Source organism: Rattus rattus, chromosome 6 (genome assembly GCF_011064425.1).
Source record: "Rattus rattus isolate New Zealand chromosome 6, Rrattus_CSIRO_v1, whole genome shotgun sequence".
Lineage (NCBI taxonomy): Eukaryota > Metazoa > Chordata > Mammalia > Rodentia > Muridae > Rattus > Rattus rattus.
Genome location: NC_046159.1, coordinates 150511006 through 150527105, shown reverse-complemented (window position 1 = coordinate 150527105; position 16100 = coordinate 150511006). Strand labels below are relative to the sequence as shown.

The window sequence follows — 16100 nt, the reverse complement described above, 5'->3', positions numbered from 1 at the left end:
CTCTGGCATATCCAATGCCACGGCCATTATTAGATAAAACGCGAGTCTATGAATACAAGCACGCTATATGAACACAGAACTGTGACAGTGATCTGGTAACAAGGCAGCGGCTACACGATGAACGGACAGGTAGAAAACTCAATGTGAATACGCTGGACAAAGTGACAGTTTATAATCCAGGCCAGGTGGAGCAGGATGGCACAAGATGTCACCACACAACTTAGAAGAGCACGCCACTTAAACGTTATGAATTGCTTCTTTGGGGGCTTCTCCATTTAATAATACTAAGCCAGAGCTGATCTAGGCTACCTGATGTGATGGGTACAGGAAACAACTGAACTCAAAAGACAGATTGACCTTCACAGCCAGAGTCTGACACAGGGCCAACCAAAGAGGAAGCATGAAGGGAGACTATGCTCATACAAAGACACTCTTACAGAGCAAACACTAACTTCTGATTGTCTTGAAACACTAAGTAAGTACCCTGGGTGTCATTTGTTGCTAGTTTTTAAGTCTGAGCAATCTTCTCACCTGTTCTGGGAAACCTGGGTCTGAATCACAGGACAGTGCACAGTGCAGCGCGGCCATTTTCTCACAGTCTAGCTGGGCGTTCCATAGGAACCCCATCAAGTATGACTGGTCAAGAGTTGCTCTATAGACCTTTCCAGAATAGCAGTCCAGAATGAGGGACCCCGGCAGGGACTGCAAAGGACTCGGAGGTAGCACAGCGGCCGTTTTGTTGTTTCCTATTGAACAGGAATGAAAGAGCAGATCACCAAATAAAAGATTGCACCCAGACAGTTACTCAAATCAGAGCAAGCCTATGGAGACTGTGTCCATGAGACCTTACCTGTGAGAAACAGACTGTGGCAGATCAAGTCTGGATGCCGAATGTTAAGTAAATGAAGGAAATGGCCGGGGGAATAAACAGCCACAAAGTAGCCTGTAGGAAAGAGAAGTAGGAGTCAACCACCATCCACATGTGATACAATCTATTCAGGTGCAGAGAAACCCCGGGACAACATGCTTTCCCTTGAATATAACAAAAGAGCATATTTGCTTGTTACCAGTAGCACCTGATGGGACCCATGGGAGTATCTTCACCTTAGAAGCCAGATCTGATTGGCTTTGTGTGTGCCTCATACTCTTTGTACACTTCAGTCATGGCTGTACCTGTAGTAGTTTCTACACTATAAATACTTGCATAATCAGAACATATGTTCCCGAACTGAGACGAAATATAATAACAGGTTCTTAGGATCTCAGAGAAACAAAGTAACTTTCATTTTCAGTCAGTGGGGCTCCTCTCCTTAAGAGGCATACGCTAGTCACGGCTGTCGAAGGCACCCGTGGAAACTGAAGGATATAAAACTCCAACCAATCAATGTGTCCTTTAAGAAGACAGGAAATAACATAACATAAAAGAATAAATAACATCAAAGAATGTAATGCAAAGAATTGCAAATCCTTATTGTAGCAATAGTACTGTAGCGAATGAAAGAAATTATTTAGAGGGACCTACTAGAAAGGTATGGGTATCTAATTGTGATGGTTTATAAATGCCTGGCCCAGGGAGTGGCACTATTGGATGTGTGTCACTGTGGATGTAGGCTTAAGACCCTCATCCTAGCTATCTAGAAATCAGTCTTCCACTAGCAGCCTTCAGATGAAGATGTAGAACACTCAGCTCCTCCTGCACCATGCCTGCCTGGATGCTGCCATGCTCCTGCCTTGATGATAATAGATTGAACCTCTGAACCTGTAAACCATTACCAGTTAAACATTGTCTTTATAAGAGTTGCCATGGTCATGGTGTCTGTTCATAGCAGTAAAACCGTAACTAAAACAGAAGTTGGTACTGGGAGTGGGGTATTGCTGTGATAGGCCTGACCATGCTTTTGTTTGGAAGAATGTAGAACTTTGGATTGGAAAAACAGTAGAATGCTTTAATTGGGGCCTAATGGGCTATCCTATTAGAAATATGGAAGATTTTGTTACTGAGAGTGATTTCAATTGTATGGACCTGGCCCAAAAGGTTTCAGTGGATAATTTCAATATGTGGCCTAGAGATTGTTTTTGTGGTATTTTGGTGAAGAAGGGCTACTTTTGCCCTTGTCTGAAGAGTCGGCCTAAGGCTAAGATGAAAAGACTCAGATTAATTGCACTGACAGAGGAAGTCTCAGAAATGCCCATCATAGACTTTGTTCTCTGGTTAAGTCTCATGAGGAGCATTTTAACAAATGTAAAAAAAAAACTTAGAAAAGAAAAATATAAAATATAGGGTTTGAATATTAAAGGGGCACCAGGAAGTGAAATGGAGCTGAATCCTGTGTTCAAGGAGATAACAATCTAAAGGAGAGGGATTTGGGGGCAAGATCCTACCCAGCTAAGTTTAGACCCAGACATGGTGGCACACACCTTTAAATTCAGAAATTAAAGCCGAGCAGATCTCTGAGTTAAGGTCAATCTACAGAGAAAGAGCCAGGACAGCCAAGCTTAGGCAGTAAAAGAGTTGGAAAAGATGAAGCTGGTGATAATGTAATAGAACAAAGAAGCCAATGTTCCAGCTCCTGCAAGCAGCAGAACTCAGCAGCTTTGACCATGCGGCTCTGGCTTTAGAGTCAAGAGGAGAAGGAGACTCCTGGGACAACTGATGCTGGTCATCTGGAGCTTAAGTGGTGATTAAGAAGAGACCAGCATCACTGAGGTGAAATCTTCTGGGAAGTGTTTTCTGAGAGCACAAAGAAGCTGTGTTCCAGAGACAGCCAAGGTTGTACCTGGTGCTGCAGTTGTACTTGGTAATGTGTAAGGAAAGTCTTCCAGGTGGTACTGGTTTTGAAGACAGGAAGGTTTCATGAAGAGCAGCTGAGGTTTGGCACTGTGAGAGGCCATGGAAGGCCATTGGTGAAGGTGCAGCCTGAGTTGCAGTTGATGGCCCAGGACTGAAGGGGTCATGCAAGGTAGTTGAGGCTTGGCACCATAAAGAGAGGTTAGGAGAGGCTAATGGTGAAGCCTAGTTGCAGCAGAAGATCCCATTGTATGGAGATGCCGGTACCATGGGATGATCACCAAGAACAGCAGCAGCAATGGAGTGGATCAACCTGAGCCTAGAGTGCTAGAGAGGGCAAAGCTGGAGAAGTGATGCCAGCCCTTAGGAGGAGCCCAGAAGATCACGTGTGGATCCCAGACATTGGAACAAGAAGCTATAACATTTAAGTGGCCTTGGAGACCCCAAGATTTTTAAGATTCCAGAGTCATAGGATATCTCATGAGGAAAGCTGCTAACAGGGAGTAGACCCAGCCCAGGGGAAAGAAGTTTGTTGCAGTCAACAAAGATGAAAAAAGGAGTTGGATATCTGAAGACTGCTTTGCCATCAGACATGGAGATGAAGTGTTTGGAGTTTGACCAGCTAGTTTCTTGTCTTGCTTTGGGGATTACAGTCAAGTGATTGGATGGATTGGACTTTTAACATGGTTGAGACTATGGGGACTTTGGAAGTTGGGCTAAATGTACTTTTTTATTATGCTGTGGTTAGGTGTGGCCCCCACAAGCATGTGTTTGAACAAGCCTATGAGGATCAGGAAGTAGAATGTGATGGTTTGAATATGCCTGGCTCAGGGAGTGGCACTATTAGGAGGTGTGGCCTTGTTGAAGTAGGTGTCTCACTGTGGGTATGGGCTTAAGACCCTCATCCTAGCTGCCCGGAAGTCAGTCTTCCACTAGCACCCTTCAGATGTAGAACTCTCAGCTCCTCCTGCACCATGCCTGACTGGATGCTGCCATGTTCCCGCCTTGATGATAATGGACTGAACCTCTGAACCTGTAAGCCGGCCCCAATTCAATGTTGGCCTTATAAGAGTTGCCTTGGTCACGGTGTCTGTTCACAGCAGTAAAACCCTCACTGAGACACCAATGATCTATGCTAACTCCTAGCATGACTATTTCATCAGTGTGTTGAGGTAGTGCTATGTCCCAGGAAGAGGACATTTGAAAATACAGTAAGGTAGTGTGGGGTGACACATCATTGAGATAGGATGGAAGATTCCTAATAACATTTGCTTAGTGAACTTTAGGGTTTTCTATCCCACAGTGTGCAGGACAGTGCCATAAAAAAAAATTAGTGCTTCATCTAAAACATCAATAGTTACCTGTGTCAGGGTCAGTGAAGGTCCTTGTTTATGCACTGACCTTCGGGCCTGTGACTCTGCCAACTCAGAAAAGGGCCTACCTCATTTATTTACTTGTGTGTGTGTGTGTGGTGTGTGTGTGTGTGTGTGTGTGCGCGCGTGTGTGTATGTGTGTGTGGTGCATGTTGAGAACAACTGGTGTGAACTTGTAATCTGCAGCCCTAGATTAACTTTTCATGGAAAGACACTGTAGCAAGTGTGACCAGGACCTTGATGAGGAAGGAGTCCTAGACTGTCCTGGTAGATTCAGTGTTGTCGAGTGTTACTAAGAGGAGGGGAGAGGGGAACTGGTCTGCAGAGAGTCTCACAGTGACCAAGCAGCCTGAGTGATAAGACTAGCCAGAGGCCAGAGGAGACAGGAAGGAAGCTCTTCCTCAGGTGCCCCAGAAAGGGACTGGTCCCGCCCACACTTGATTTTAGTTTCTCAGCACCTCCTTCTGACTTCTGAAGTCCAGCCTGGGGTCAGAACGCTTGTGCTGCTGTAAGCCCTGTCTTTGTAGTCATCTGTTAAGCAGAGGTGGTAAACGAGAGAGTGTGTCAAGAGGCGCTGAGGGGAACCTGGCCACGAACCTGACCCTTTCTCAACCTTGGCTTCGATGTTTGGGAAATGGGAATATCATTCTCAGGCAGAATGGTTGTGAGGATCAAAAATAAAATACGTAACATACATTGTTTATTAAATGGTGATTTTTATTTATGGGCATGTCTGACAGATGTAGATGCTGTTGTGTGACTATTTTCTTCTCCACACTGAAATATCCCTCGGGGAGGGAAGGGCAGAGGCTCGCCCATGCTCCTTTAGGAACGCCCATGTTCCTATAGGAAATCCCAGTAAACACACTGGTTTACCAAGAGGGAATAACTCCTTTGGTGTGTTGTTGCCCTTTCTGGAGTGAATAGGGATTTCTGTGGTTCCTCAGGAAAAGTAATGCTGAATTTAAGTCTCAGTATTTCAATCACCACAAGCCCTTTCATCAGGGTAATAATACACGGAAATTGTAAGTAATGCATAGCAAAACATACTACTCAAAAAAATAACTTATCATGAAGATTCCCTCAAGAGCAGCTTAAATCTTGGATACAGCTTTATAGCCGTTAATAAATCATACTCAAGAAGGAAAGACAGCTGTGTGAGATAGGCTATTTTTACAAGCTCTGGTATCTCTGACCTCTGCAAGACCACGGACTGAGTCATGCTGTTCCCAGGAGGAGAAAGGGAAAAGCATGGTTAGTGCACAGGCTCCCCATCACTGCTGAGATGGGCACAGACTTGGAGTCGCTCTATCTTCCTCCCTCATCCCAGGAAGCAACAGAACCAGCTCCTCTGAGATCATTTCCCACGGGTCCAAGACCATGTCAAATGTACTATGCACTTGGCAAAAGATATCTAACATCACAATAGTATCACTTAGCATAAAACCTTGGGGGCTTATCTTTAGTTCTGCCATCCCACAGTTTCCTCACACCTCAGTTTGCCAAACCTTTACCACAGAAGCAGACGGACCGGCAAGCAGCAATGGGAAAGCACATCAAAGAATCGTGTGTCATAAACCCAAAGCCTTCCTTCTTTAAATCCCGAGTCCCTCTCGTACGTGAGCAGGTCCCAGAGTGGCTGTCACTCACTTCTTATTCTTTATGTCCTATCTTCCCCATAGTGGGGAAAGGTGCTTCCATATGGAGATTCAGGAAACCCTTCTACAGGGTCTTCCATATAGAATCCGTGATGTGCTTACACCTAATCCTGAGGTTCCTTTCACCGTATTTACTTAGAGAAAACAAACAGACAACTGCCTAATGGTCGTTCTCCTTCTACAGTCCAGGGAAAACATGACATACGGCTTCTCACAGGCTCTTAGGGGACATCTCATTCACGGTCACTTGTATACTAACAAATGGCTTTTTAAGGAATGCTTCCAAAAGTATAAGGAAGCTCGCAGCTCAGGGTCTCTAAAGAAAGGGAAGGCACATTTCAGCTCCAACAGCTGACGAGCTCAGTGAGACGGGTGTGTGACGGAGAAAACCTTCTCTCCTCCAGCGTAAGAGGTCAGTAACCACAGCTGTATCTCAGGGGCATGAGAAAATGGAGTCATGGAGAAGAGAAGAAATGACCACTGGAGCAGAGAGTGACCACTGAGCGGAGAGTGACCACTGAGCAGAGAGTGACCGCTGAGCAGAGAGTGACCACTGAGCAAAGAGTGACCACTGAGCAGAGTGTATGTTGAAAGAACAGAATTCCTGCCTCAGCTCTGACGTCAGCTCTGGCTTCAGCTCCTGTCCTTGACCTCCCGTGATGACGGCGGACTGTTACCTGGCAGTGTAAGCTGGAATAGAGCCTTTTGCCCAGGTTGCTTTGGTTTGTGTGTTTGCTGCAGCAACAGAAGAGCAAACCAGAATACCCACCAAGGTTGAGAAAGGTGACGCCGTTGGCGACCTGCGAGTCAGTGCTTCCAGGAGCTACGGTGAAGGTCTTTCTGTATCCTACAAATACAGAGCACCAAGGCAGAGAAAATTATGCTCAGAAACAAAAGGCTTAGACTGACATCGTGCTGCATAAGAATCTCACAGACAGGGCAGGCACCTGCTGGCTTCGAGAATTTATGGTGCCCTCGCTCTCCAAAAGCCACTAAGGTGGGCCATCTACTGTGACAGCAGAGCAGATATTCCAGCTCAGGCAGAAACCCACAAAGCCTATAGATGTATTGTGTAGGGAGATTAGGGTCCAGGGGGGTCTACTCAGTGATCTAAGATAGAGGAGGCCAGAGGGTTCATTTCTATGCGTGACAGTTTTTGCCAAGCCTCTAAGCTGTCTCCAGCTAGAAAAGGGAGTGAGCTATTTGTGCGACTGTGTCAATTTGCTCTACTCCTCCGACTCTGTCTATGGCTGATTGGACTCATTATGCTAATTATTAAAAACACATAAAAGTGTCTTACACAGGCTTACAGAACTTAAGAATAGGTTCACATCTAGTTCTGAAGTGACTTTTAGTTATTCCATTAAAAAACACTGTTAAACTTTTCTTCCTGTCTCTCTATCACCTTAGTAATATCAGACTGGGGGATTCTAAACTTTTATGTGGCTTGGCATAAAAAATAAAAGATAAATGAGTTCTGGGACAGAAATTTGATCTTTAAAAAAGTTTCAACCACATTTACAACATATACTATATATATATATGTTAGACAGGGTCTCCTGGCTGGCCAGGAACTTGTTCTGTAGACCAGGCTAGCCTGGAATTCACAGATATCCTCCTGCCTCTGCCTCCTAAGTGCTGAAATCAAAGGAGTATATCACTATGTCTGGCACAATTATAAATTTTAAGGAATTAAACAAACGTGCAAAAATCCTCCTTAGTATGGTTCAGACTAAAACTATCACAGGCCATGCAGGACTGCAGAAGTGGGAGGGGCTGACAGTTCATCCCACTGCCCAGAATGTGGCGTATCAGCACCACAGGGCCAGACATGCGAAATGAGATCAATATCTTAGTCTGACCACATACCATATCCTGGAGTGACAGTGTATTTATATTTGAGAGCAAAGGAGGTTTTTAACTAAACCCCTATGTAACCGTGTGAATTAAAGCTATAGGTAATGTTCCAATTAGTAATAAGTAAACGGTGAACCAACACACTTTGGTAAATACATCCATTAGAAATGGTGTATAGTCTAGAACAAGCCTCAGGCTGGTATAAAAACATACAGAAAATTACCTATCTTACTGTTTATCATTAATGACTTTCTTCATAAAGCATAACTGTATAGTTAACCATAAAATATACTGATAAAACTGTTCGCTCCTTGTTAATCTGTTTATAATTTCATTTGTTACTATTTGGAAAAAGGAAAATGTAAGTGTAAAAGGGAATAAATGGAAACTCACCTTTATGGAGGTAAAACACTGAATACGTGATTTCTTTCCAAGAGTCAGACTTCGGGCTGTAACACACACACAAACTCCCTGGAAAAAGAAGGTATTTAAACAATCCGTGCCTAAATTTTCCTGAGATATTATTCACCTACTTCTTTTGCTTTAGATGTCCTCCATCTTGCTTCATCGACTGTTCCTAAATTCACAAAGTGATATTATCACGTTGCTATGAAATTTCAAGTCGGCCCTTAGCATCCATGGTTAGAGGCAATGCACTGTGGCAGGCGACGAAGCGAACAGATACGTGAGAGGCTACTGTAGTTTAGGAAAGGTCCCGCCCAAGTCCTGGTGAGTGGGCGCACACTGCTGTTTATCCCGCGCTGCCCCAACCCCCACCCGAAGGCATCTCGCATGGCTCTGAATCCCCGCTCTCCAAACTCAAAGAAAGCATCCAGTATTTCTTAGGCAACACAGAAATGTGAACAGTGAACCTTTCCTATGAGCAACAAGAGTCAATACAGTGTTTGAGGCTGGGGCTCTGACAGCGTGGGCCCACGTCAAAGGGGACCACCTAGCACCTAGAAAGAAGGCCTCCCCTTCTTTCTCGCTATGTAAAACTCAGTATTCCCGTCCTCCAGTATCTGTGGCTAATGTCAGGTGCTGAGGATTAAAGACGGTATCATTAAACTGCTCTGTGTTGAGCATCCCTCATAAAATCGCCTGACCCACAACTTTCCTGGCTGAGCATCTCTGAGGCAGGTTTGCTTTGTTTCCTTAGAGCTCTGCAGCGAAGCCTGCCCTGGCTGGTCTGGAATTCGCTGAGCACAGCAGGCTGGCTTTGCCTCAGTCTTTGTCCCTCTGTCTCTTGAGTTCTTGGTCCATGAAGCGCAGTGCCTTTGCTGTTAGTTCTCTAAGCCCCGGTTTCCTCATCCATACATTTAGAAAATACAGAAACCACTTACAAGCTTCTTCCCGCGAGAACCAAATCTCTCTCAGTCTCTGGCAAAAATACTCCTGTCTGGCTCTAAACATTAGCAGCTATTCATCCTCCGGAATAATTTAGGTGCTATTTAGAAGTGGGAGGAAGTCACCGTTTGAAGAAACAAAATATGTTCTTAATGTAATATCCAGAGACTTTTAGTAAATATTCATCACTGATGAAGAGAACATCTCCTCACCGGATAGCTTTTGAGAACCAGTTAGACAAAGAAAACTATCGAGACAAGTTTTCCAAGGGAAATTATCTCATTGGAACAATTACTGAAAGCCCCCATGAAATGTTCCAACACTGGCCTGACTCTGAGAACTTGCCATTGTAGAGGCAGGAAGGACAGGGTTCAGTCGCCCCCACTCGTGGCCGCAGCCTCTCAGCAGAGGGTGCACAGAAAGAAAGGCAGCCAATGTAGTTTAACCACAGCAGGAGCCACCGTCGGGGCTGACCATCAGATATGGAAGCAATGAGAATATTTTCTTTTCAGCGATGAAGTCTGGTTGGCCTTCCTATGGTCATAGATTTTCTAGAAATGTCTGCATGAGTTCATAGTCTTAGGTGATTCACAGGCAGCCCTGACAAGAACCCCACCACATAGTCCTCCATCCTCTGTAGTCTCTCAGAAGCACACACACCCATCCTTCAGATTTTAGCCTTTCACTCCTCGGACTGCACCCAGCTTTTCTTCCTAGAGCAGGGGCATTCAGGACAAAGAAGCTTGGAGGAAGTTGGTACCTGCAGGGCTGGGGATAGGGAGGTGGAGGGGTGGTTAATGATGAATGGCTGTCAGTCACCATCACGTTGCTGTCCTTAGCAGGAAGGGAGGAGTAACCGGCATGTGAGGCCCTCGATTTATCTGCCACCCTTTCTCAAGCGATGCATCCTAGTTTCATAGCCCAGGTTTACACTATCCCAGAGCCAGGTCCGAATGAGGCAATTTTCCAACTTTCTCTAATCTTACTTTGCTGAAGTAGACCTCAGTGGAGGAAAGGCCAGAAAGGGAAGCTTGGTCCAGAAAGCTTCAAACAAAAACTCAAAACAAACAAGCAACAGAATCATGGCCCCGTTCTCCCCAACAGTGACCAGCGGAACAGATCAGCCAAGCAAAATTATCTGCAGCCCTAGACCACAGAACCTTTCCCATTTGCAAGGGGCTAATTTCACATAAGAAATGGCATGGTAAGTGGCTCCCTCTGAAATAAAGACACTTCCATCCACCAACACACACACACACACACACACACACACACACACACACACACACACACACGATTCTATCAGGGCCATACCAACTGCTCTTTTTGCAGTATACTCAATAAACCTGTTTTCTTTTCCTTTTTTTCTTTTATTGGATTTTTTTATTTACATTTCAAATGTTATCCCCGCTCCCGGATTCCCATCTGGAAACCCCCATCCCATCCTCCCTCCCCCTGCCTCCATGAGGGTGCTCCCTGACCCACCCACTCCCTCCTACTTCCCTGCCCTGGCATTCCTCTACACTGGGGCATCAAGCCTTCACAGGACCAAGGGCCTCTTCTCCTATTGATGTCTGACAAGGCCATCCTCTGCTACATATGCAGCTGGAGCCATGGGTCTCTCTATGTGTACTCTTTGGTTGGTGGTTTAGTCCCTGGGAGTTCTGGAAGGTCTGGTTGGTTGATATTGTTGTTCTTCCTATGGGGTTGCAAACTCCTTCAGCTCCTTCAGTCCTTTCTCTAACTCCTCCATTGGGGAGCCCGTTCTCAGTCCAATGGTTGACTGTGAGCATCCACCGCTGTATTCATCATGCTGTGGCAGAGCCTCTCAGGGGACAGCTATATCAGGGTCCTGTCAGCAAGCACTTCCTGGCATCTACAATAGTGTCTGAGTTTGATGACTGTATATGGAGTGAATCCCCAGATGGGGCTGTCTCTGCATGGCCTTTCCTTCAGTCTCTGCATGGCCTTTCCTAACAGTCCTCCTGTTAATACTCTGTTCCCCCTTCTAAGAAGGACTGAAACATCCACACTTTGGTCCTTCTTTCTGAGCTTCATGTGGTCTATGAATTGTATCTTGGGTATTCCAAGCTTTGGGACTAATATCCACTTATCAGTTAGTGCATACCATGTGTGTTCTTTTGTGATTGTGTTACCTCACTCAGGATGATATTTTCTAGTTCCATCCATTTGCCTAAGAATTTCATAAAGTCATTGTTTTTGATAGCTGAGTAATATTCCATTGTGTAGATGTACCACATTTTCTATATCCATTCCTCTGTTGAAGGACATCTGGGTTCTTTCCAGCTTCTGGCTATTATAAATAAGGCTGCTATGAACGTGGTGGAGCATGTGTCTTTGTTGTATGTTGGAGCATCTTTTGGGTATATGCCCAGGAGAGGTATAGCTGGGTCCTCGGGTAGTACTATGTCCAATTTTCTGAGGAACCACCAGACTGATTTCCAGCGTGGTTGTACCAGCTTGCAATCCCACAAAAAATGGAGGAGTGTTCCTCTTTCTCCACATCCTTTCCAGTATCTGTTGTCACCTGAGTTTTTTATCTTAGCCATTCTGACTGGTGTGAGGTGGAATCTCAGGATTGTTTTGATTTGCATCTCCCCAATAACTAAGGATGTTGAACATTTCTTTAGGTGCTTCATGGCCACTCAATATTCTTCAGTTGAGAATTCTTTGTTTAGCTCTGTACCCCATTTTTAAATAGGGTTATTTGATTCTCTGGACTCTAACTTGATCAGATGTAGGATTGGTAAAGATTTTTTCCCAATCTGTTGGATGCTGTTTTGCCCTAATGACAGTGTCCTTTGCCTTACTGAAGCTTTGCAATTTTATGAGGTCCCATTTGTTTATTGTTGATTTTAGAACATAAACCATTGGTGATCTGTTCAGAAAAATTTCCCCAGTGCCCATGTATTCAGGGCTCTGCCCCATTTTCTCTTCTATTAGTTTCAATGTATCTGGTTTTATGGGGAGGTCCTTGATCCACTTGGACTTGAGATTTGTATAAGGTGATAAGAATAGATTGATTTGCATTCTTCTACATGCTGACCTCCAATTGAACCAGCACCATTTGTTGAAAATGCTGTCTTTTTTCCACTGTATGGTTTTAGCTCCTTTGTCGAAGATCAAATAATCATAAGTATGTGGGTTCATTTCTGGGTCTTCAATTCTATTCCACTGATCTACCTGCCTGTCTCTGTACCAATACCATGCAGTTTTTATGACTATTGCTCTGTAATACTGCTTGAGGTTAGGGATGGTGATTCCCCCAGAAGTCCTTTATTGTTGAGAAAAGTTTTGCTATCCTGGGTTTTTTGTTATTCCAAATGATTCTATCAGACCTTCAAAGAAGACCTCATACCAATACTCTTCAAAAATTCCATAAAATAGAAACAGAAGCCACAATTATACTTATACCTAAACCACAAAAAGACCCAACAAAGAAAGAGAACTTCAGACCAATTTCCCTGAGGAATATTGATGCAAAAATACTCAATAAAATTCTTGCAAACCAAATCCAAGAACACATCAAAACGATCATCCATCATGATCAAATAGGCTTTATCTCAGGGATGCAGGGCTGGTCTAATATACAGAAATCCATCAATGTAATCCACTATATAAACAAACTCAGAGATAAGAACCACATGATCATCTCAGTAGATGTTGAGAAAGCATTTGACTAAATTCAACACCCCTCCATGATAAAAGTCTTGGAGAGATCAGGAATTCAAGGCCCATACCTAAACATAGTAAAATCAATATACAGCAAACCAGTAGCCAACATCAAACTAAGTGAAGAGAAACTTGAAGCAATCCCACTAAAATCAGGGACTCGACGAGGTTGCCCACTCTCTCCCTACCTATTCAGTATAGTACTCCAAGGCCTAGCCAGAGCAATTAGACAACAGAAGGTCAAAGGGATACAAATTGGAAAGGAAGAAGTCAAAATATCATTACTTACAGATGTTATGATAGAATTCTTAAGTGACCCCAAAAATTCCACCAGAGAACTCTTAAACCTGATAATCATTTTCAGAAAAGTGGCTGGATATAAAGTTAACTCAAACGAATTAAACGAGTCTTCCTCTACTCAACAGATAAACAGGCTGAGAAAGAAATTAGGGAAATGACACTCTTCGCAATAGTCCCAAATAATGTAAAATACCTCCGTGTGATTCTAACCAAGCAAGCGGAAAAAAAATCTATGTGACAACAACTTCAAGTCTCTGAAGAAAGAAATTGAGGAAGATCTCAGAAGATGGAAAGATCTCCCATGCTTATGGATTGACAGGATTAATATAGTAAAAATGGCCATTTTGCCAAAAGCAATCTACAGATTCAATGCAATCCCCATCAAAATTCCAACTCCATTCTTTATAGAGTCAAAAAGAGCAATTTGCCAATTCATTTGGAATAACCTGTTTTCTATTTATTCTGGCCTGTAGACAGGGTTCTTTCACCAACTGCATAACTACACCACAATCTTGTTTATTTTAACTGTGGAGGTAAGGACTCGGTTTTAAACCTAACTGGAAAAAGGTATGAGAACTGGCAACTTACTACTCCACAACAACAACAACAACTACTACTACTACTACTACTACTACTACTACTACTACTACTACTACTACTACTACTACTACTACAACAAAATGCTTCTCTAGATTTTTACCTTAACCCTGGGAGTTCATTTGAACCAGACCTACGTTCTCTCCTGCAAAGCTGACTGAAGAACAAGGCCCCTTTTCTACGCTCTCACACATTGCCAGGAAAGGAAAAGAAGAGACACTCCTATGTCTCCTACCAGACGAAGCCAATATGTCATTAAATGAGTTGTAGGAGCCATCTTGTACATTATGCTGTGACTGTTCATGAGTTCCTCTGGGTAAATTAAAGAGGGAAACTCCGCAGAGATTCAAAGCGTGAAGTGGCTGTTTATATCCAACAGCAAAGGCGGCAGGGAAGCTCCCACCGAGTTCAGCCCTGTGAGTCTGGTTCTCATTTCCTCCCACCATCAAAACATATCAGTCCTTTCAGCCTGGACTTGTCCCATTTTCCTTCCCCACTAAATATGTCCTGTACACATTTAAACAACCAGAGTTTTTAAAAAAAAAAAAAATCCCTAAATCCCAATTCCACCCTCTGCTGCTGCCCTCTCACAAGTTCGCTATCTCTCTGTGACGCTCAACTTAAGCAGAGCCCAGGTCTCCCTTCAGCCGCCCAAGGCAGGTGGCTCACAGGACCGCCCCTGGGAACTCCACCACTGGAGATACACTTAGCCCTTCCCCTGGAGGAGATTTCACTCTGCCTCTGGGTCCGTGCTATCATCCTTGCCAGCTCTCTCCTCACGAGGCATCCTTTTATCCTTTCAATTGGACACTCCTAACACTTAAGCTCCCAGATATTACTCCCCAACACCTCCCCTTCGCACCCTATCCTCCTCCCTGGTTTCAAATGCTAGCCACATTCTGACAACCCCCACACCTTAGCAAACACCATCACTGTTCACCTGCTGATGCCAGACACCCAAGGGCCTCTCCTCTTCACCTCGTTACAGGAGGGCATCTCTGAGATACATCACGCCCTCTTTCCCTCTATATTCTTTGCCCATTGTACTCAAGTCGCCGTCGTCTCAAGTGTGACTTGGATCTCGTCTGGACTTCCCCTGCCCCCTCTAACCTTTTTCCACCCAGCAGCCACAGTGACTGCCTTATATTACCAATTATCACTGCATATTAAGGTCACATAGGGCAGGCCTAACTGTGACATTGTTTCTTCATGTTAAGATGGAATGTTAAAGCCTAGGTAGCTGCTGCCTGTCTGGCCTGCCTTTTTTTTTTTCTTTACTATTACTAATATTATAAGGAAACTTTCTCATACGTTGTTTCCATTGTTACTAGAAACTTTCTTATGCCCAAGTTGATTACATAGACTGTGCCCTTGGAAACCAATCGTGATAGAAGCTGGTAGAAGCTTTGTAGAGTTAGCCACAATAGGCTTGGACCCAAACCAACATCCCAGCAGCACCTCCTGTACCTGTGTAAGGGCTTTTGTGGTATTTGCCTTTATAAGCTGCCCCTGGGATGGACCCAGCATAAGAGAGACACCTGCTATTTGAAATAAGACTTCCATTTTGAGTAGGGATTGAGTAAAGTTTGAGTTCCTAAATCCTCCCTGGGAACTGACACCCTGCTTGTCAGGAAGAGACATGTAACAGGTATGTGGGTAACTGACATCGTAGTTGGCAAGTTAAGACCTGAATGCTAGACAGCCCAAGTCCCCTGCCTGCCACAGTTGAATACCCCAACCAATGGGAACAGGATACGTGTACAACAAAGACATGTTCCTAAGGAAATCCCCTATCTCTAAGTCCTGATTGGTGGAATAACTTAACATAGATGTTTATAGACCTCAGGCTTAAAAGGCCCTGTAGGATCTTGACTCAAGGTCACAATTGGCTCCCAAGTCTGACCTATGTTCCTATGTCTTGGAGTGTGGTGTTGAACAAACCATGCCTGTTTGACTGGGATTGGCTGTCGGAGTAGTTAGTGGGCGGTTCCCAGACCCCAACACTTTACAGGCATATAGCATAGTTCGTTCACATGCACCATCCCAACAACCCTCTCTCCATGTTCTCTACATAAACAGGTATGTATCAAGCTCTGACGTCTACAACAGCAGCCCATGACATAGCATTCAAACCCCAGTGCATAGGGTTAGATTCTACACATGGGCCCGTAAGGAAGCACCACAGGTAAAAGCACTTGCCACCAGGCCTGACGAAATGAACTCGATCCTGGAGCCCACGAGGTGAATTCCCTCCCGTAATTTGTCCTCTGAACTCCACATGCATACATAGAATGGCACACATGCGCCCACAGACATACAATACATGCAAAAAATATAAAAATAAATAAATAGATATTTAGAACCCAACACATCAGTAAGGCTGACACAGAAAGCATTTCTGCCCCCATGGGAAATTTTGCATTGAATAAATGTGAATATATCCACTCTATTAAAACAATACCAATAAAACCTATTAGAATAATAACC

The 16100-nt window shown here is 44.2% G+C and overlaps 1 protein-coding gene across 1 annotated transcript in view; it reads right to left on the bottom strand.

Annotated features, from left to right (window-relative positions):
* Positions 1-16100, bottom strand: part of Gsap (gamma-secretase activating protein) — a 93934-nt gene that overhangs the window by 36489 nt on the left and 41345 nt on the right. The window contains 4 exon segments of the mRNA XM_032907071.1: positions 532-746; positions 851-943; positions 6589-6666; positions 8070-8147. Coding sequence (XP_032762962.1) covers positions 532-746; positions 851-943; positions 6589-6666; positions 8070-8147 — 464 coding nt within the window.